Source organism: Heterodontus francisci, chromosome 2 (genome assembly GCF_036365525.1).
Source record: "Heterodontus francisci isolate sHetFra1 chromosome 2, sHetFra1.hap1, whole genome shotgun sequence".
Classification (NCBI taxonomy): Eukaryota; Metazoa; Chordata; class Chondrichthyes; order Heterodontiformes; family Heterodontidae; genus Heterodontus; species Heterodontus francisci.
The window spans coordinates 179497681-179521175 of record NC_090372.1 but is presented as its reverse complement, the minus strand read 5'-3'; the positions used below and the strand labels follow the sequence as shown (position 1 = coordinate 179521175).

General features: G+C 41.2%; 1 protein-coding gene across 1 annotated transcript in view; it reads right to left on the bottom strand.

Annotated features, from left to right (window-relative positions):
* Nucleotides 1–9395: 9395 nt before the first annotated feature.
* Nucleotides 9396–23495, bottom strand: part of mtpap (mitochondrial poly(A) polymerase) — a 53416-nt gene continuing 39316 nt past the window's right edge. Inside the window, exons 5-9 of the mRNA XM_068014280.1 lie at nt 21765–21976; nt 20448–20674; nt 16338–16427; nt 16174–16247; nt 9396–10202 (exon numbers count right to left, since the gene is read on the bottom strand). Coding sequence (XP_067870381.1) covers nt 9834–10202; nt 16174–16247; nt 16338–16427; nt 20448–20674; nt 21765–21976 — 972 coding nt within the window. The 3' untranslated portion in view covers nt 9396–9833. The remainder of the gene's footprint in view (nt 10203–16173; nt 16248–16337; nt 16428–20447; nt 20675–21764; nt 21977–23495) is intronic.

Sequence of the window (23495 nt, the reverse complement as noted above, 5' to 3'; positions counted from 1 at the left end):
AACTTCGAGCTGATCCATTGGCTGTGGGATCGCTTAGCTCTATAGCGTGCTTCCACTGTTCAGCATGCAAATAGTCCTGTGTTGTAGCTTCACCAGGTTGGCACTCATTTTTAGATATGCCTGGTGCTGCTCTCCTGCACTCCTCATTGAACCAGGTTTCGTCCCCTGGCTTGATGGTAAGCTTAGAATGAGGGTTTTGCTGGGCCATAAGGTTATGGATTGTGTTGAAATACAATTCTGCTGCTGCTGATGGTCCTCAGCTCATGGTAGCCCAGTTTTGAGCTGCTAGATCTGTTCTGAATCTATCCCATTAGCATGGTGGTAGTGCCACACAATACGATGAAGGATGTCCTCAATGTGAAGATGGGACTTTGTCTCCACAAGCTCTGTGCAGTGATCACTCCTATCAATACTGTCATGGACAGATGCATCTGTGGCAGGCAGATTGGTAAGGACACAGTCAAGTAGCTTTTCTCTCGTGTTGATTTTCTCACCACCTGCCGCAGGCCCAGGCTGGCGGTTGTGTTATTCAAGACTCGGCCAGTTCAGTCAGTAGTGGTGCTACTAAGCCACTCTTGGTGATGGATATTGAAGTCCCCCACCCAGAGTACATTCTGTGCCCTTGCTACCCTTAGTGCTTCTTCCAAGTGGTGTTCAAAATGGAGAAGTACTGATTTATCAACTGAGGAAGGGGGTACTCAGCAGGGGGTTTCCTTGTCCATGTTTGGACTAATGTCATGACACTTCATGAGGTCTGGAGTCAACGTTGAGGACTCCCAGGCCAACTCCTTACCAACTGTATACCATTGTGCCACCACCTCTGGTAGGTCTGGTCCGCCAGTGGGACAGGACATGACCAGGCATGGTGATGGAACAGTCTGGGACATTCACTGAGTATGAATATGTCAGGCTATTTTTTGACGAGTCTGTGGAACAGTTCTCCCAATTTTGGCGCAAGTCGCCGGATGTCAATGAGGATGACTTTGCACGGTTGACTGGGTTGCATGTGTCTTTGTCATGTTCAGTGCCTGGGTTGATGTCAGGTGTCCAGTTTTATTTCAATCCAAATAAATCTACTACGTCTAATGTAACACAATCCAAATCAGTCTACATCTAATGTAACACAATCCAATGAAATCTACCACATCTAAGGTAATTGGCAAAAGAACCAGATGCAGCATGAGGAAAAAAAACTCACGCAGCGAGATGTTATGATCTGGAATATACTGCCTGAATGGGTGGTGGACTTTCAAAAGGGAAATGGATAACCATTTGAAGAGAAGAATTGTGCAGGTCTATGGGGAAAGAGCAGGGGAGTAGGACAAATACATAGCTCTTTCGTAAAGCCAGCACAGCTTTTGCTTCCATGTTTTAAAGTTGATTTTATCTTTTGGGCAGTAATTAAGAAAATGATTTAAGCTGCACAGAAACATCTTTTGGCAAAGCATAGACAAGTGTTGGAAGCCTGGTTTATTGGAGGATCGTGACGAACCTCGATGCTGGCTATCACTTACATGCAAAGAAGGTTACCCAGAACAGGAAGTTCACTCCCAAATGTGCAAACAATTTAACTGGAGATACAATCCTTTCAAAGGGGCAATCATATTCACTTTAAGGGACAAGAAATTACACTTGAATGAATAGGCAAAAACAAAAAAAAATGTGATTACTGAGCATTGTGCTGACTCAAAGCCAATCCAGTTTACAGGATAGTTTGTTTTACTGAAGCAAGTAAAATAGTATTGGGAATAAACAACACTTTTAACCACCAATGCAGAATTTTGGGGATGTTAAGATCAGTGAGGAACCTTCTTCTTTCTCTTTTTATTCCAATGACATTTAGAAAGGACTGGATTAATTGGGTGCTGTCAGCAGGGGGATTGTAAGGGAGCATGTTCTGCCTGCCTAATTTAGTTAGGTTTCTCAGGGAAATTACAATGATAAAGGGAATGACAATGGAAGATGAGATTAGAAATGATATAACCATATTTAAAATAGAAAGGGGAAAGACTAAATAAACTAATCAAACTCAAAGAGGATAAAACTCCTGATTTTGGGCAGTTTGCATCCATGCCTTTTAAAAGAATCTAGGAAAGAGATAGCAGAGGCACTATTACACAATTTTAATAATTCATTAGAAAAAAGTGTAGTGCCAGAGAACTGGCAGATAAATATAGATATTACATTAACTAAGAAGGGAGATAGAATGTGTAAAACACAATTTCTAAATTTGTGGACAAATCAGAGATATATTCAATACTGAGGACTGCAACAATTTACAAGAAGACATTAATAAACTTGCAGGATGGGGATATAATTGGCAAATTAATTTCAACATAGGTAAGTGTAAGGTGTTACATTTTGGAACAATAAGGAGATCACATTTTACTTGGAAAATAAGCATTTAAATGGAGCAGAGGACCAGAGGATTTGGGAGTACAAATATACAAATCACCAAAAGTAGTGATGCAAGTTAATAAGGCCATTTAAAAAAGCAAACCATGCCCTGGAGTTTACTGCTGGAGAGATAGAATTGAAAAGTAGAGAAGTTATACTAAACTTGTATCAAACCTTGGTTAGATTACACTTGGAGTACAGTGTACCGTTCTGGTTACAATATTATAAGAAAAGATATAGAGGAACTGAAGAGGGTGCATAAAAGATTTACAAGGATGATACTAGAACAGTGAGGTTATACTTCTCAGGAAAGGATGAACAGGATGGGTCTCTCTTCTCTTGAAAAGAGAAGGCTGAAGAGTGACCTAATAGAATGACCTAAAATTATGAAAGGTTTTCATAGAGTGAATACAGAGAGAATGTTTCCGTTTATAGGGAAGAGCAAAACTCGAGGGCCATCAATATAGTCAGCAAGAAATTAAATATGGAATTCAGAAGGGACTTCTTTATCCAGGGAGTAGTGAGAATGTGGAACTTGCTACCACAGGGAAGTAGTTGAGGTGAATAGTATGGATACATTTAAGGAGAAGATAGATAGGCATTTGAGAGAGAGAAGGAATAGACTTGCAGGTTGATAGGTAAATTGGCCATTATAAATTGCCCCTAGTGTAGGTAGGTGGTAGGGAAATATAGGGACAGTTGGGGATGTGGTAGGAATATGGAATTAGTGTAGGATTAGTATAAATGGGTGGTTGTTGGTCGGCACAGACACGGTGGGCCGAAGGGCCTGTTTCAGTGCTGTATCACTAAAACTAAAACTAAAAGAAGGTTATGCTGATAGTCAGATGAGGAAGGATGGAAGTAGGCTCGAGTGGAACATAAACTCTTTGGGACTGCTTGCCTGTTTCTATGCTGTATAATTCCACATAAATCTATGTAATTCTATGAATGTGGTGGATGTTGTAAATATAGATTTCCATTACTGAAACAAAGGCGGCAATTGGGGACCTAATAGAGATTTCCAAAATTGTGAAATTTTTTGAAGAATAGATAAAAATTGCTTCCACTAGTTGGTGAATCAGTAACAAGGGGCCATCGATTGGACTGTATCACTGTATGACTCTCTGACTAAATGAAAGGGAAAGGAAGAAGAATTTATTTCACAGAGGCTTATTAGAACATGAGAATGCTTTACCAATCTATTGAGACAGAGACTGTAATGCCATTTAAGGGATTGGATGGGTATTTGAAAAAGGGGAACATAAAAGGATATGGAAAATAGGACAGAAATGTGATTAGAGTAGATAATTACTGTGGAAGAACTAGACTGGCACAAACATGATGCTTTGATTCTATTAGTCTCAGGAAAACTTTAAGTATCAGTTCAGTTGATTCTCCTGGAATGGAGGGAGTTCTTCAGACCCTCAGTAGGCAAACAAAGCAAATGTACCAAGAATGTTTAATTTGCTCCAGTGTGGCCAAACAGATCTGAAAGGTCCCAGGTTCAATTACTGCTCTGTGCTGAACTAACTGATCGCAACTGAGGCACCAATGAGACAATCAGAATTAGTTTGAATCTCCAAGATGGGAAAGGAAAAATGAGCCAGAGATTGTTCTCCTTCATGAGCACCTATTAAATTGGGATATTCAAATTGTAATGTTTCCCCACATTACAACTGTGACCACATTTCGAAATACACAACTCGTTGTGAAGCACTTTGGGATATCCTAAGTTCGGGATAGCTCTATCTTTCTTCTAGTCGGTTCATCAGGTGCATTGAGCAACAAGCATCCTATGCCTCATTCATGCTACTTTATAACCCTTCACTGTGACTCTTTCAAAAATGAAACAAGGTCATTGAAGGGCAATCATACCGACTTCCCATTTATTTTCTTACTTGCATAAAGTAACAAATGTTTATACAGAAGGTAACTGGATCTCATGATTGCTATGTATGTTTCCAACACTTGGTGGCAGTACCTCTCTGAATGACAAGCCCAGGCGTTTCACTGTATATTCCTTATTCCCCAAGACTTTTACTCCACATCCTTCTTCAAATGTAAATGAACACACGAAAAGCGATGGACAGGTAAAGATCCTTTGATCCACCAACCTGTCCCACACAATTGTGAAACCGTGTGTACCACAATGTACACACTCACCATATAACCCCACTTCAGACCATGTAATCTCCTGGGAGAGGTGAAAAATGAGATTAGAAACCCAGGCCAATTTGTAGGGAAAAAAATCTGGGAAATTTCTCTCTGACCCATCCAGGTGATCGAACTGGTCCAGATCATTCTGGCCCTGTTTTCCCTTAAGTACCTACCTTTTGTAAGAGGTGATGTCTGCCCCAACAGGTCCAGCACTCACTTGAAGGAATTCAGCGAATCATGTCCACTGGTTCCAGTGGTCCAGTATTTTCTGGGAAAAGAACCACTTGATATCTCTCCTAGATCTGGCCTTACACAACTTAAAATTGTGAAGCCTGAAACTCCCTAACCTATTTAAATGGAACAAACTGCCAACTGAAAGAAAACAAAGACAGACTTGCAGCAGCACAGTGGTTAGCACTGCAGCCTCACAGCTCCAGCAACCTGGGTTCAATTCTGGGTACTGCCTATGCGGAGTTTGCAAGTTCTCTGTGTGGGTTTTCGCTGGGTGCTCCGGTTTCCTCCCAAAGACTTGCAGGTTGATAGGTAAATTGGCCATTATAAATTGCCCCTAGTATAGGTAGGGATGTGGTAAAAATATGGGATCAGTGCAGGATTAGTATAAATGGGTGGTTGATGGTTGACACAGACTCGGTGGGCCGAAGGGCCTGTTTCAGTGCTGTATCTCTAAATAAAATAAAAAATTTATATAACACCTTTCACAACCATGGGACTTTACAGGCAATGAAGTACATTTTGAAGTATAGTCACTATTGAAATATAGGGAAAACAGCAGTCAATTAGCACACAGCAATCTCCGACAAACAGCATTGTGATAATGTCCAGATAAAGTTTTTGAGATGTTGATTGAGGGATAAATATTGGCCAGGACACCAGGGATAACTTCCCTGCTCCTCTTCAAAATAGTACCATGGGATCTTTTACTTCCACCTGAGAGGGAAGACAGGACATGGCTTTACCATCTCAACTAAGAAACTTAAACATAATGTATTGCCTTCATCACCTGATAAGTCTCAATCAGATCACCAAATCTACGTGTCTATTAACTTGTGGAGTACCGATTCTTTTAGACTTATCTTGATAACTAAGATGCTTTATACTGGGATTTTTTTTTATTCATATGATGTGGGCTTCGCTGGCAAGGCCAGCATTGTTTGCCCATCCCTAATTGCTCATGAGAAGGTGGTGGCAAGCTGCCTTCTTGAACTGCAGCAGTCCTTGGGATATAGGTACACTCAGTGCTATTAGGAAGTGAGTTCCAGGATTTTGATCCATCAACAGTGAAGGAACAGCGATATATTTCCAAGTCAGAATGGTGTGTGGCTTGGAGGCGAACTTGCAGGCGGTGGCGTTCCCACACATCAGCTGCTCTTGTCCTTCTCGGTGGAAGAGGTCGCTGGCTTTGAAGGAGCCATGGTGAGTCACTGTATTGCATCTTGTAGATAGTACACACTGCTGCCACTGTGCGTTGAGGTGGAGGGAGTGAATGTTTAAGGTGATGGATAGGGTGCCAATTAAGCAGGCTTTTTAAAAATTTATTCTTTCATGGATGTGAGCATCGCTGGTAAGACCAGCATTTGTTGCCCATCCCTAATTGCTCTTGACACCGGAGTGGCTTGCTAGGCCATTTCAGAGGCCAGTTGAAAGTCAACCACAGTGCTGTGGGTCTGGAGTCACATGTAGGCCAGACCAGGTAAGGATGGCAGCTTTCCTTCTCTAATGGACGTTAAGTGAACCAGATGGGTTGTTCCAACAATCAATGATAGTTTCATGGCACCATTACTGAGAGTAGCTCTCAATTCCAGATTTATTAATTAATTGAATTCAAATTCTAACAGCTGCCATGGCAGGATTTGAACCCTTATCCCCAGAGCATTAATCTGGGCCTCGAGATTACTAATTCAGTGACAGGACTACTATGCCACCACCTCCCCTTTGGCCTGTATGATGTCATGCTTCTTGAGTGCTGTAGAGCTGCACTCATCCAGACTTGCACCTTGTAGTTGGTTGAAAGGTGTTGACGAATCAGGAGGTGGGCTACTCACCATCACAGCTTTGACCCACTCGTGTAGCCACAGTATTTATGTGACTGCTCCAGTTTAATTTCTGAAAACTGGTAATCCCCAGGATGTTGATCGTGGGGAAATGAGCAATGGTAATGCCACTGAATGTCAAGGGGAGATGGTTAGTTTCTCTCTTGTTGGGAGGTGGTTACTGCCGGGCACTTAAGTGGTAAGTAACATTGGTGCCACACATCAGCCCAAGCCTGAACATTGTCCAGGTCTTGATGATTGCGAGCATGAACTGCTTCAGTATCTTAGGAATTGCGAATGCTACTGAACATTGTGGAATCATCAGCAAACATCCCCACCTCCGACTTTACATTGGAAGGAAGGTCTGATAAAGTAACTGAAAATGGTAGGCCCTGAGGAACTAGTGCAGCAATGATTAAGGACCGTTACTTTTCCCGAGTACTTAAAAGGTAAACTTGAATGCTTGCAATAAAAGGATGAAATTTCACTCTACCAGGTAGATTAATAGCAATTTTTATAGTTGAACACTTTTACTCAGATCAATGCATTAGGGACAAAGCTAATTGTGAGTCTATAGTTGGGGAAGCAGTGGAGCATCAATACGATTGCAGCTGTATATAGTAGTGAATGGATTGCAAGAATCACTCTCCACTTCCTCCCATTCAACAACTTTACAGTATCTACCACCCTTATAGTCCCCAACAGCCCAAGTAACAATGCTATTTATTGGGTGGAATCCATGGCTGCAGTTCTGGGGCCCAAGTAAGTTAGAAACGTACTAACCATGGCAGGTGCTGAAGAATATCAACCTCCTAGAAGATTCACTGTACTAACCAGATCAGCTGCAACCTTTTCTACTATCCCCAGACGGAAGACTTGTTTATTTTTTTATAAACTTTAATTTGCAGATATTCTGCAGCTACAGTGTCACAATACATTATATAATACATATGACATTATTCATTTTCCAAGCTTGACATCTTTTATACAATTATAGTTGGAGATGCCTTTGGAGTGTTTCTCTTTTGGGAGAGTGGTCAGAAAATCAGTCATACATTCATTTTTAAAATAAAAACTGCGCCCTTGTGGATTTCCCTCAGTTAGGACTATCACTACAACATTTCTGCATCAGTCAGGGTGATGCTGAGCTGAAATTCTCTAACCCCTATACATGGTGATTTTGGATTGGGCCATTTTTGACTGTTCTGCAACGTTCAGTCTTCCACATCAAAGGTGGCCCAGGAGATTCGCGATGTTAAAGCTATCTGTGTCATTATGAGAATCCATAGGGTGCGTTACTGTAAAACAGCCTAACTGGAAGTTTTAACCATAGCAACGCAATCAGGTGATCAAATGTTTTCACTGAATAATTTCTTTACTGTCACCTAGCAACAAATACTGTATACCCACAAACACTGAAGGTAAGAACCAATATTTGAAGATGTGGGAGTTAATTGAACTTTTGATGCATAATATATAATCAAGTTTATGGGGATTAAAATGAAAATAGTGGAGCCTATATTAGCTATCATAATTCAGGGGCTTCATGATAGAAACAGGCAAATTATCATGACTTCCGAAACTTTGGTATTACATAGCGTCTCAGCAATACTGTAGGCATGGGGCAAAGGCAGAGCACAGTGAAGAGAACACTAATATTGTGCTATTTGATTTCATCCCCTTAATGAATAGAACAGCAAAAAAAAGGCTGTGCAATGAGTCAATGTCTCATGCATGGCACTGCCCAGCAAAAGTTCTGGCAGGTAGTCAAAATGGTGGACGATGGGAGTGTGGATAAGAAAGGTTGCATTGCAGCAATTGAACACATGAACAGAAAGGGCAAACAAATTGGAGGATTGTTGGGAGTTGAGTGTGTGGTCTGCTCTTCCATATATTTTGCCAATGCCTAGTTATTCAGCATTTCTGGGAGGACTTCATATGATTACAACTAGTTAGTAGGTTCGGAATTCCTGATGAAACTCAGTCTGTGCTGCTGGACTCCCAATCGAGAACGCACTGACACCAATCATTAAGATCATACTATCAGCAGCCAGAAAATACCAAACACATTGTAACTATTTTCTCCACAGTTGCGAGATCCAGGTAATACATAATTAGTGCCTCAATTAAAATCCGAGTACAGCCTTTTCTTATTAACCAATGGCACTACATTTTTGATGATCAACTCATTCCTCCTTGTGCTGATGGTGAGGGTTCTAATCATATCTCAATTCCCTTTACTCAAGGTCACAGACTGCTATCCTACAGAAGTACTTCAATGGCTGTAAAGGTTGTGAAAAACACTATATAAATGCAAGTCTTTCTTTTTCTTTTTACTCAAGGTGTTGCTTTAAGTAACTGCCTTGATATGAACTGTTTCGTCCAGTCCATGATCACAATCTTTGTTTTTCTACAAGCCACCTTTGGCAGCACACATGGAAGCTCTCCAATACTTGATTTAATGTTCATCTACATGCTTTAGCAAAAGAAAATAAGATTTATTTTATTATAGAATATTTTTCTTGAGTTGAGTAATTTGTACCATTCTGAATGAATTCATCCTAGTGCTGCCACAGCTTCTTCCTTCTGAAGCAGATTGAAATTGATTCAATTCGGGAAAGGAAGTCAGACATTTGTAACACATCCAGCAATTATAAACCAAGTGGTTTACTAATTCCAGTCTGAGTGAGAGAATAATTTTGCAAATTGTATTTTCATGAACACAGATCCAATTAGAAATGAACAAATGCAAAGGAACAAATGTTTTAAAAAGTTACTAACCTTTACTGATCACTTTCCAGCAGTTTATTTAAAATGTACTGTCGATAATATAAATTTACAATGTGAAACATTTGTGGATTCAGCAGCTTTCTAAAAATAAAGTCTGGATAGACCCATTAAGTTTCATCTGGATGAGTAGAAACATGTAGGAATGGTCTCTTTAGGTCACCTGTTTGATTCCAAGTCAGTACTGTCGAAAGGTTGTCTTCAAATTATTAGCTACAGTGTCATCTAGTTCATGTACTATTCTCCATTAAAACAGATCCAGACTAAAAGTTTCAAAACTTAAATCAAATGAGCTCTTACTGACAATTGGCTGTATCATTCAATAATTCTTGCAGCACTTTGTTCAATTCCATTAATTTAAGAATCTTGAGATTTCTGCTGTCTTAGTGCTCAGTTGAATGATGTTTACACAGATGTAAGTTCATTTCATTTAGAGGGCTGCTACCAGGAAACAGTGCAAATGGACCTTCTACCACCATTTAGCCTGTTTAAATTGCCACTGGTTTGTTTGTTTGTCTTTAGTGAATCCAACAAACTTTTAATCCTCTCACTAGCCGGTTGCCTCTTCTTTTTGCTCTTCCAACCAGAGGACTGCGTGGTAGAATGGAGCAGGGCTGCTAATCCCCAGGGTTTGTTCTTAGTCATAGGGCTTTTCAGCCCTTCCTGCTGTAATATCCATGCACTCTCTCTAGCTGCAGTCACAAACTTCTCCAGCTGAGTTTGATTGACATTCTTGCTCACATTTAGAGCCTGTTCAAATGGGTTCTGAATGTAAAGCGGAGACGCTTCAGGTTTATGTTGTTCTTTCCCCTGGAATGGTTTAGGAACAAAAATTTTAATGACTTTATGGCATCTTCGAGTTTTAATATTGTCCAAAAGAAAAACAAACCACAGTCATTCACTCAAAGAATTCACAGTATTGCCTGACTCTATTATTGATTTATTTCTCTCCCGTGTACTGGAATTGTTCGCTGCAGAAGGGAGCAGAGATGACCGAACTACATTAAGAATAACCAGAAATCCACACAAATGCAAATAAGCAAATTCCTAAATCTTGAACTTGTTCCTGACTTTGTACTGATGCAGTTACTACAAAGACATTCAAGTTTAAAGTTTTTGCTCATCTGCATATAGCAGATTCCTTTCATCCCACCACTTATTTACATAGATTTTATAACAAAGCTGCTCATCTTCGAGAATGAACAAGTAGTTTTGACCTGTGTAAGTAAGCCAGAGTTTTCCCCGAGATTAACTGATGTGTATGTTTGGAATCCTAAGCTTGGTTAAATTTCACAATGTAGGCTTTTGGCAGGTTCATCGAACTCTATACGTCATCTAATGAACCCCGAGGTAACTCCAAATAGTTTGGGAATTATGTAACAACAGCCTTAAAGCAGTGTTGTCACAGCATCCCTTGTACAAATCCACATACAGCTGCAGTGCATTTAGAACAGTTCTGGCTGCATTTAAAAGGCTGGTGCCACGCACTCTAAATGAAAGCTGTATCACACACAGACACAATTTTATCCTGGAGGACTAAATGCCAACACATTAAAAGTTTAACAAAACAAATTTGACAGTTGCTTGTTTTATCACAATATATTTTTGCTAGTAGCTGTATCTATGCCTAGACTTATTTTTAAAAATTAATACAATTTTAAGCAGACAAATTGTTATGAATACTGGTCTAGGGAAGCTAATGTGAAGTTTAAGAAAATATTATCTCCCGCTAAACTGAAAAGACACAATTGCTTCATTAATAGGTTCTAAAAACTCAAAGCACATCAGTCCCTCAGACAAAATATTAATCAAGGTCCCACCTGTCTTCTCTGGTGGTTCAAGTGGATGTTAAGGATAACATACACAAAACAACTGGACATTCGTTTCTTTGCTGTTGATAAGATATTACACATGCAGAAAATGTCATTTTCCTACAACATTTATTTCAGTGCAAAGTATCTAACTGTTAAAGAATAAAATGAGTTTGTCTATGTTTCAAAATTTTCAGTTTATAAAATCATGGGCTGAATTTTAACTGAGAAAACACAGGTGGTTTGGGTCAGATGGGGGAGGGGGGTTAAATCTATTTCCTGACCCAAACCCACCTCCAACCTGGCCATTTGCAGCTTTAAGTGAAGCTGGAAGGTGTCCAGTGACCAACCCGATCCAAGGAGGTGGGTTGCAGCTTTAAATATGATAGCGAAGCTGCAAGCCTCAGTGTCATGCAGCTTTTGGTCTCTTACTGCTGTTGGCCAGGTTTCCAGACTGTCTGGTAACCCGACAGCTTCCTCGATGGCTTGGTGAATTCGGGACAGAAGTGTCTTCACATCTACCTCCTGGATCCAGATGTCTGCCTGAGCAGCCTCAGTGATTGAGGGTCCCCCAGTAGGCCCCGACCTTCCTTAACACGAGGCCTTCTACCTTCCCCCGCCCCCACTCAGAGCCTGACCTCCCACCGCCAGCAGGAACCCCCCCACAACCGAGTGACCTCACCACCCGCCCCCCCACACACCTCTCCTGGTCAGCAACCCGCCCACCCCCTTCTCCAGTCGATCTCCCAGTTGGCCCCCCCACCCCCAAAATCCAAATTGCAGAACCTTTGTTTCTTTTTCTGCTGAAAAAATAGGCTCAAGAACGTGCCTACTTAGAATCTGCTTCTTGTTACAAGTGAATCTTTGATGTTAAAGTTGATTATGAGGTGGTCTACACAAGTCACTCAATAAGGGCTGCATAAAAGTGAAGACAAATTACCTAAAATCTTTTTTAGAAAAGTAATTTAGGACGTTGTTGACATCCACACCCTCCCGCCCCCAGTCTAGCTCCTTTCTTTTCTCTCCCACTTGCATCTACTATTCATTTCTCTTCCGTGCCTTTACTTCTGCCCCGGCCTGTGATTCAGCACTGCTCCCTTTTATTGTTTCGCAGTGAGTCATACAGTCATTAGAGTACAGGTGGTGTCGACCATTCAGCCCATTGTGTCCATGCTGGCTCTCTGTAGAGAAATACAGTCAGTCCCATTCCTCTGCTCCATCCTCGTAACCCCGCAAGTTATTTTCCTAAAGTGCCTATCCAACTTCCGTTCGAAATCATTAATTGTCTCCATTTCCACTGCCCTTGTAGGCAGCGAGTTTCAAGTCATTTTCTTTTTTTCTGTGTTTATTTTATTTTAGTTTGTTCAGTTTGTTTCTACTGTGGCTACCCACTTTTTTTTTTAATGTTTGTGCTTGTGGCTGTTCAGTTTTCAGTCCATTAACACCCTAACTGTACTAATGCTTTGTCTTCCAGCACACCATTAACATATTGTTTGCCTTTGCTCCATGACCTACTGGTCAGCTATTCTGTGACCTTATCCTATCAACACCTTCTCTTTTGTTATCTCTTGCCTCACCCCCGCTTTACTTGCTTAAAATCTTTTACATTTCTTATAGTTCTGAAGGAGGGTCACTGACCTGAAACGTTAACTCTGCTTCTCTCACCACAGATGCTGTCAGACTTGCTGAGTTTTTCCAGCACTTTCTGTTTTTATTTCAAGTCATTACTACTGGCTGCATAAAAAGGTTCTTCCTCACATTCCCCATGCATCTCTTGCCCAAAACCTTAAATCTCTGTCCCCTAATCCTTGTACAATTAGCTAATGGGAACAGCTTTTCCATGTCTCCCTTATCTAAACCAGTCATAATCTTGTACATCTCTATCAAATCTCCTTTGTTACATGGGGAACAACCTCAGCTTCTCCAATCTAACCTTGTAGCTAAAATCCCTCATCCCTAGAACCATACTGATAAATTTCCTCGGCATCCTCCCAAAAACCCTCATACCCTTCCTAAAGTGTGGTGACCAGAACTAGACACAACACTCTAGTTGTGGCATAACCAGAGCTTTATAAAGGTTCAGCATAACTTCTCTGCTTTTGTACTCAATACCTCTAATTATGAAGCTCAAGATCCCATATTGCTTTGCTAACAATTCTCTTAATATGTCCTGCCACCTTCAAAGATCGAAGCACATGAACCCCCTAGGCCCATCTGGTCATGCACACTCTTTAGAACTGTGCCATTTAGTCTATATTGCCTCTTCCTATCCTTTCTGTCAAAATGAATCACCTCACATTTCTCTTTTCAATTCCATCTGCTAGCCCATGTATGTCCTGTTGCAGTTGATTGGTATCATTCTCATTGTTTGCCACATCTTCGGGTTTGGTATTATTGATGAGTGAGAAGAAGGAAAATTAAGACAAAGAACTATTCCAGTCTTTCTTGCATGAATGCACAGGGCCTATTACTGATAGTGGTACCATATTATTAATAGAGTCCTTCCATTTTGTGCATTGTCATAAAGTACAGAAGCATTACTTAGTCTATTTTACCAGATTGGTGACTCTTTAGTCTTATGTTAAAGTATTCATTGCTTTGGTTTGTTTTACATATTATATACATATGCCTCATCATTCGTTGTCATTAGATCAATTTTTAAAACTGATCATTGCCAAATCATATTGTTCTAGTCTGTTCTCAACTTCCTCTTGCAGCTACTTGTGTCCAGTAAGGACCATCCCTGTCATAATATTTAAAACTGAGACATACAGACAACATAAATGCAGATACCATTACAACATTCTCAGAGTACTCCAAGAATGTAAGAACAATTTTTTAAAATCAGGTGGTTCAGAGGTCACTATTACACAACACTGAATTTAATTGCTATATATTCTGGAGCAAAAGTTTGCATAGAATTGTATAATTGGTTTTGTATTCTGATTTATTCCTTTCCTACTGAATTTTATTTTTTTTAAAAAATCAGACATTTTAAAAGTGTATATTAAAAGTTTGTTTCAACTTTAACAATTATTGGAGCATATATAAATAAGATTTTAAAAGCAACATTTTCAAAAATGCAAAAAAATTAAGAACACAATAACATAAAAGATGGAGAAAGACAAATCACTGGAATGAGTAGCACCATGTTAAATGTGAAGGAAGAATGCCATCAAAAGGCCTCGATGGCTGATAGCTCAGGAAGGAAGATGAGAGAGATGGACTGATTCCAATCATTTCAAGATCTGACCTGTGAGCTCAACTGCAGACCAGCTGCAAACTGTGGTCATGGTCATGCCCAACTGACTGTCTGAAAGCACCACCTTCTCTCAAGGAGATAGGCAATAAATGCTGGCCATGCCAGCAATGCCCACATTCCATGAATGAAAAAAATAAAAAATACACACTTTCTGGTCACCTCACTACAGAAAGGATGTAATTGCAACAGAGATGGTACAGAGGAGATTTACGAGGGACTGGAAAATTGCAGATATGAGGAAAGATTGGATAGGCTGGAGTTGTTCTCCTTGCAACAGAGAAGGCTGAGGGGAGATTTAATTGAATTGTACAAAATTTTGAGGGGCCTGGATAAAGTGGAGGTGAAAGGGCCTATTTACCTTAGCAGAGATGTCAGTGACTAGGGGGTATAGATTTAAAGTAATTGGTAGAAAGATTAGAGGGGAGATGAGGAAAAGCTTTTTCACCCAGAGGGTGGTGGGGGTCTGGAACTCACTAATAGTGTTACTTGAAAGGGTAGTTGAAGCAGAAACCCTCAACTCATTCAAAAGGAGTCTGGATATGCACCTCAAGTGCCGTAATCTGCAGGGCTATGGACCAAATGCTGGAAGGTGGGATCAGAATGGGAGGATAATTTTTCGGCTGGCACAGATACGATAGGCCAAGTGCCTCTTTTCGTGCTGTAAACTTTCTATGTTTCTATGATTTACTTCCTACAGCTAATTAATTCAAAAGAAAATCAAGATTCAATTCTCAAATTAGGCTTCTCCTTAAAAGTGGTTCAGTGACTCATTTTTGAACACCTGTACAATTGTAAAGTTTTAAGATGCTCTGACTCAGGGATTATCTTTGGGCTGATCTAGTTCTGACCTTTCTAGTTCTTCATGATTCACACAAACTCCCAATAGTGATCTTTTGATGCACCAAGATCTTGTTAAAAGTTTCATGGTAACAATGTACAGCAAGTAATTAGAAAGGCAAATGGACTGCTGGCCTTTATCGCAAGGAGGATTGTATACAAAAGTAGGAAAGTCATGCTGCAACTGTACAGGGCATTGATGAGTCCACACCTAGAATACAGTGTACAGTTTTGATCTCCTTATTTAAGGAAGGAGATACTTGCATTGGAAGCAGTTCAGAGAAGGTTCACTAGGCTGACAGCTGGGATGAAGGGGTTGTCTTATGAGGAAAGATTGAGCAGGTTGGGCCTATACTCATTGGAGTTTAGAAGAATGACAGGTGATCTTATTGAAACATAAAAGATTCTGAGAGGGCTTGTCAAGTTAGATGCTGAGAGAATGTTTCCTATTGCGGGTGGGAAAGAACTTGAACTAGGGGGCACAATTTCAAAATAAGGGCCCTCCTTTTATGATGGAGATGAAGAGGAATTGTTTCTCTGAGGATTGTTCATCTTAGGAATTCGCTAACCCAGACAGCTGTGGAAGCTTAGTCATTGAATACATTCAAGGCTGAGCTAGACAGATTTTTGAACTATAGGAGAGTCAAGGCTTATGGGGAACAGGCAGGAAAGTGGAGTTAAGGCCAAGATCACATCAGCCATGATCTTACTGAATGACAGAGCAGGCACAAGGGGCCGTATGGTCTACTCCTGCCCCCTATTTCTTGCATTCTTAATGTCAAATAATGTTTGAACAAAACTAGAGCACAAGGATTTTAACATTAGAAAAAGCAAAAAATTATAAAAAATTCAAAGTTTACAACATACTAACCTTTCTGATATTGATGGACATTCGATTGAAAGCAAAAGTGCCATAAAATTCAAAGAATTCTTGTAAGAGTTCCTCTGTAGAGAAATCCAAATAGAAAATTATGTCATTTGTAAACTAGCATTTCACATTATTTTCTTCGGTCAACTCTACGTCTTCTTGCTTACCTAGTGTCTCTGTATTTTGGGAAGGCTTTATTTTGTTATTAGAAACAAATGTGCAGTCATGACTTTCAATAACATATTTATCTTCTGCTTCTGAAAAAGAACAAATCAGTATTATCAATGTTCCTAGTATAAAAGGATATTAGGAGAGGGCAGGAAACATGATTACAGTCAGCAGCTCCAGTTAAAATTGCAATATTAGCACAGGCATGATGGACTGAATAGCCTCCTGGGCTGTAAATTCTACAATTCCCCATATACATTAAAAAGAAATAGCAATGGATTAGTGCATTGTGATATACATTAATGATTTGGAGGAAAGTATAGGTGGACTGATTAGCAAATTTGCAGACGACACTAAGATTGGTGGAGTAGCAGATAGTGAAGGGGACTGTCAGAGAATACAGCAGAATATAGATAGATTGGAGAGTTGGGCAGAGAAATGGCAGATGGAGTTCAATCAGGGCAAATGCGAGGTGATGCATTTTGGAAGATCCAATTCAAGAGTGAACTATACAGTAAATGGAAAAGTCCTGGGGAAAATTGATGTCCAGAGAGATTTGGGTGTTCAGGTCCACTGTTCCCTGAAGGTGGCAACGCAGGTAAATAGAGTGGTCAAGAAGGCATACGGCATGCTTTCCTTCATCGGACGGGGCATTGAGTACAAGAGTTGGCAGGTCATGTTACAGTTGTATAGGACTTTGGTTCGGCCACATTTGGAATACTGCGTACAGTTCTGGTCGCCACATTATCAAAAGGATGTGGATGCTTTGGAGAGGGTGCAGAGGAGGTTCACCAGGATGTTGCCTGGTATGGAGGGCGCTAGCTATGAAGAGAGGTTGAGTAGATTAGGATTATTTTCATTAGAAAGACGGAGGTTGAGGGAGGACCTGATTGAGGTGTACAAAATCATGAGAGGTATAGACAGGGTGGATAGCAAGAAGCTTTTTCCCAGAGTGGGGGTTTCAATTACTAGAGGACACGAGTTCAAAGTGAAAGGGGAAAAGTTTAGGGGGGATATGCGTGGAAAGTTCTTTACGCAGAGGGTGGTGGGCACCTGGAACGCATTGCCAGCGGAGGTGGTAGATGCGGGCACGATGGAGTCTTTTAAGATGTATCTGGACAGATACATGAATGGGCAGGAAGAAAAGAGATACAGAAGCTTAGAAAATAGGCGACATGTTTAGAGAGAGGATCTGGATCGGCGCAGGCTTGGAGGGCCGAAGGGCCTGTTCCTGTGCTGTAATTATCTTTGTTCTTTGTTCTTTCTTTAAACCACGCACTGCTACAAAAAAGAAAGATTCCCTGGGTAAAGTCAATATGCCATTAAAATCTCACATTGGGTTTCTGCTGTCTACTAGCAAAGAACTGCCCCCTGAATGATAAACTTGACTGCAATAACCATAGGTGATTTATTGTGGATAAATATAACCCAGTGGTAATATGCAATCCTCAGCTGGTGTGCCTGGAAATGCAGACAGATTTCCAGCAAAGTTTTTGGACTTTTTTTTCCCTGCCATTATAGAACCAATTACAGTTCTTACCTGCACTTGGGACATAGATAATTGCCTTAAATTAACAGAGGGCATGTAAGACAAAGTCATGAAAACATTAGCTCATCCCAGTCATGCACCACTAGCTACATAGTTTAAATCAGATTTGGCATGAAAAAAAAACTTCAACGGCGTTTGCAGCAAAATAAAAACCAAACAGTAACAGACCATATCGAACAGTTATCTAGTGAATGCTGAAAAATATATAAAGAAACAATGAAGTACCCTTATTTTAGATTCTCTCACATATATGCAAAGAGAAAGAAAAAAAGGACAGACAACTCCTATTTGCAAAAGCAAAATACCACAGATGCTGGAAATCTGAAACAAAAACAAAAAATGCAGGAAATACTCAGCAGGTCAGGCAGCATCTGTAGAGAGAAAAACAGAGTTAACTTTTCAGGTCAGTTCTGATGAAAGGTCACATGGACCTTTAATGGGGAGGGAGTGGCGTAGTGGTAACGTCACTGGACTAGTAATCCAGAGCCCAGGCTAATGCTCTGGGGACATCGAATCCCACCATGGCAGATGGTGAAATTTGAATTCAATTAATAAATCTGTAATTCAAAAGCTGGTCTAATGGTGACCATGAAACCATTGTCAATTGTTGTAGAAACCCATCTGGTTCACTAATGTCCTTTAGGGAAGGAAATCTGCCGTCCTTACCTGGTCTGGCCTGCATGCGAGACTAGACCCACAGCAATGTGGTTGACTCCTAAAAAGCCCTCTGAAATGGCCTAGCAAGCCACTCACTTCAAGGCAATTAGGGATGGACAATAAATGCTGGCCTAGCCAGAGATGCCCACATCCAACAAATAAAAAAAAACAATAACCTGTTCACATCTGCTCAGTTTGGGTTCCACCATAACCATTCAGCTCCAGAGCTCATTTCAGCCTTGGTCTAAAAAGGGTTCAAGAATTTAATTCCGGAGGGAAGGCAAGAGTTTCTGCCCCTATCAAAGGCAGCATTCGACCAAGTGTGACACAAAGGAGCCCGAATAAAACGGAGGACAATGGGGATCAGGGGGAAAACTCACCAGTGACTAGAGTCACACATAGGAAAAGGGAAGATGAAAAGGAAGATGACTGTGCTGTTGGCAACTGTCTCAGCCTCAGGACATCACTGCATGAGTTCCTCAAGGCAGCGTCATAGACCTAATCACCTTCAGCTGCATCATGCTCCATCAGAAGGTCAGAACTGAGAATCTTCACTGATGATTGATCAGTGTTTAGCTCCATTCGCAATTCCTCCGATAAAGCAGTCAATGCCCACATGCTGCAAGATCTGGATAACATCTGGACTTTGGCTAAGTGGCAAGTAACATCTGCTTCACTCAAACAAGTGGCCAAGTGGCAGGCAATGACCATCTTTAGCAGGAGAGCAGAATCACCTCCTCTTGGCATTAAATGGAATTACTATCACCGAGTTCCCCCACCACCATTGTGTGTGTGTGGGGGGGGGGACCAGAAACTTAACTGGACGAGTCACAAACGCCACTGCTACCAGAGCAGGTCAGAGGCTGGGTATTCTGCAGCAAGTGGTTCACCTCCTGACTTGCCAAAGCCTTTAAAACACCTGCCAAGTACAAGGCAGGAGTGTGATGGAATATTCCCCCTTACCTAGATGGGTGTAGATGCAACAATGAACTCGACACCACCACTCAGGACAAAGCTGTCTGCTTAATCACCAGTCCATCTATGAGCTTTAACATCCACTTCCTCCACTGCTGATGTCTGCAATGTGTATTATTTGCAGGATACACTGCAGAAACAATCCAAGGTTTCTTCAGCAGCAACTCCAAACCTGTGACCTTCACCGTGTAAAAGGAGAGGGGCAGCAAGTACATGGGAACACCATCACTTTCAAATTCACAACGTCCCGACTTGGACATGCAAGGCTGTTCCTTCATCAGCACTGGGTCAAAATCCTAGAACTCCTTACCGAACAGCACTGTGGAAGTACCTTCACTGCATGGACTGCAGTTGTTTAAGAAGGTGGCCCAACAGCAATTTCTCAAGAGCAACCAGGCCTGGGTAATACACCCATACCTCAAAAATTAATATTTTAAAAAACAGGACTGGGAGGCATTAGTTATGAGGCAAAACTAAGCTAAAGAAACTGGAACTCTTTTCATTAGGGCATGCTGAGGTGTTCAAAACGATAAAAAATTTGATATGGTAAATAAAGAAAAACTATTTTCAGTGGTCGGTAGTTAGTTAAAGGCATAAAGGAGGCAGTTAGACAAATTTTTACTTATGTGCATAGATTTTTTATGACATGGATTGCCTTTACAGAAACAGTGGTGGAAACAGAAACCATAATAGCTTTTAAGAAGCATATAAATATTTGAAGAAGGAACCTTTGAGTGTGTACAGGTAAAGAGTAGGGGGATGGGACTGAGTGGATAGCTCTTTCAGAGAAGTGTCACAGGCATGATGGGGCAAATGTCCTCCTTTGGTGCTGTAGCAATTTATGACACTAAGTTGTTATGTGACCGTCGCATGCTGTTCTGAAATAGTGAAGTGTAAAGGATACTGATATCTCTTTGGCCTGCATTACCTGCCAGATCTTTGAGCTGGTCTAGAGTTGGTATGATTGGCGGATTTCTCTTCTGCAGCAGGAAAAGAACCATCATGGTCAAGGAGAAGTTAGTGATCCAGGTTCCGGGAATACTGCTGGTGATCCCCTGAACACGAGCCCAGCACCGAACACCAAACACCAGGGCCCGTACCCGAGGATCAATATTGGAATAAATATAAAGGAGCTCTGTGCTTCTCATAGCAATTCTATAACAAAAGTAAAAAGATCAATAAGCAGATTTTTTAAAACTGAATTAAAGATTAACATGTAAATCCTCAACTTCAATTATCAACTGTACTTTTTAAATTCTGACAAGTTAATGAAACCCTATCCATATCTTCAGTTTTAAAAATTGCACTTTCTTGATCTGCATGGAATGCGAACATGTTATAGATTAAGCCAAAGACATGCTAACATGAACAGATGACCATGAAGCCATGGAATCTTTCACAACTACTTGAGAGAGCATACAGTGGCCTCCGATTTGAGATTATGTGCTCAAGTCTCTGGAGCGTGGCTTGAACTCACAACATTTGACTCCGAGGCTAACAAGAAGCGAAGACCAAGGCCCCGACTCAGTTGTAGCAACCTCACCTCTGAGGTAATGAGAATTCATGTGCTACACTGAAAAGTAAGAGCAGTTGCACAAAAGTAATCTTTAAAAAATAAAATCCCTTTCTTACTCTATTCAGATTCACATCCAAGGTCCAAATATATCCTTCAGAATGGACACCATAATGATCCGTTTGCAATGATCATGTCAACCAACACTGTGACACAAGGGAAGTCTGAGGGGGGACATGATTGAGGTATACAAAATTATGAGGGGCATTGATAGGTTAGATAGGAAGAAACTTTTTCCCTTAGCAGAGGTGTCAATAACCAGGGGGCATGGATTTAAGGTAAGGGGCTGGAGGTTTAGAGGGGATTTGAGGAAAATAAATTTCACCCAGAGGGTGGTTGGAATCTGGAACACACTGCCTGAAGAGGTGGGAGAGGCAGGAATCCTCACAACATTTAAGTAGTATTTAGATGAGCACTTGAAACACCATAGCATACAAGGCTACGGGCCAAGTGCTGGAAAATGGGATTTGAATAGTTAGGTGCTTGATGGCCAGCATGTACACGATGGGCCAAAGGGCCTGTTTCTGTGCTGTATAACTCTATGACAATTGAGAGTCTCGAATAGTGTCAGTTCCTAATGACTCATCTTGAGCAGGGGTTATTTTGGAAGCTCATTTTCTTTCGTGCACAGTAACAGTTACATGATAATAAATTGATTTTGGTGTTCCTCACCTATTATTGGCAGTGAGGTCACACTGAAATCCTGAAGGCTGATGGGAAAACCGCACCAATGGGCAACGAGCATTGAGTATCTTCTGCATTCCTGTACATCCTGGGGCAAACTGATCAATACATTCCCCTATCACGGAAAGGGTGCTTTGTGTTGCCACCCGCTCCGATGCCACCCTTTTTGTTTCATATTCCATGGAGATGGCGCCTCCTGTCTAAAACAAAATGAAACTAGTAAGCAAACACCACCTTTGACACTTTGACAATCTGAAGGAGCATTCTGGTATCCAGCCCTTCAATCACACACCAGATAAAAAAGTGTTTCAAGAATAGAGAGAGAGAGAGGCAGCCATTGACTTGAAGCCTTAAATTTACAAGCACTTCCCAATCTGTAAACAATAATTTCTAATTGACAGAAGGTGACCTGAAAAAGGGACAAAATCCCACCTTAACAGAATACATTATAATCCTACCCTTATAAAACAGCTGATCGCTTCATTATATGGTATAATAATCCTGCCCTTACAAAACAGCTTAGAACATAGAACAGTACAGCACAGTACAGGCCCTTCGGCCCACGATGTTGTGCCGAACCTTTAACCTACTCTAAGATCAAACTACCTACCTACTCTTCTCATTCTACAATCATTCATGTATCTATCCAAGAGTCGCTTAAATGCCCCTAATGTATCTGCTTCTACTACCACCGCTGGCAGCGCATTCCACGCACCCACCACTCTCTGTGTAAAGAACCTACCTCTGACATCTCCCTGAAACCTTCCTCCAATCAGCTTAAAATTATGCCCCCTGGTGATAGCCCTTTCCACCCTGGGAAAAAGCCTCCAGCTATCCACTCTATCTATGCCTCTCATCATCTTGTACCCCTCTATCAATTCACCTCTCATCCTTCTTCGCTCCAATGAGAAAAGCCCTAGCTCCCTCAACCTTTCTTCATAAGAAATGCCCTCCAGTCCAGGCAGCATCCTGGTAAATCTCCTCTGCACCCTCTCTAAAGCTTCCACATCCTTCCTATAATGAGGCGACCAGAACTGAACACAATATTCCAAGTGTGGTCGAACCAGGGCCTTATAGAGCTGCAGCATAACCTCACCACTCAAACTCAATCCCCCTGTTAACGAAAGCCAACACACCATACGCCTTCTTAACAACCCTATCAACTTGGGTGGCAACTCTGAGCGATCTATGGACATGGACCCCAAGATCCCTCTGTTCCTCCACACTACCAAGAATCCTGTCTTTAAGCATGTATTCTGCATTCAAATTCGACCTTCCAAAATGAATCACTTCACACTTTTCCAGGTTGAACTCCATCTGCCACTTCTCAGCCCAGCTCTGCATCCTGTCAATGTCCCGTTGCAACCTACAACAGCCTTCCACACTATCCACAACTCCAGCAACCTTCGTGTCATCGGCAAACTTGCTAACCCAGCCTTCCGCTTCCTCATCCAAGTCATTTATAAAAATCACAAAGAGCAGAGGTCCCAGAACAGATCCTTGTGGAACACCACTGGTCACCGAGCTCCATGCTGAATACTTTCCATCTACTACCACCCTCTGACTTCTATGGGCCAGCCAATTTTGTATCCAGACAGCCAACTTTCCCTGAATCCCATGCCTCCTTACTTTCTGAATGAGCCTACCATGGGAAACCTTATCAAAACGCCTTGCTAAAATCCATATACACCACATCCACTGCTCTTCCTTCATCAATGT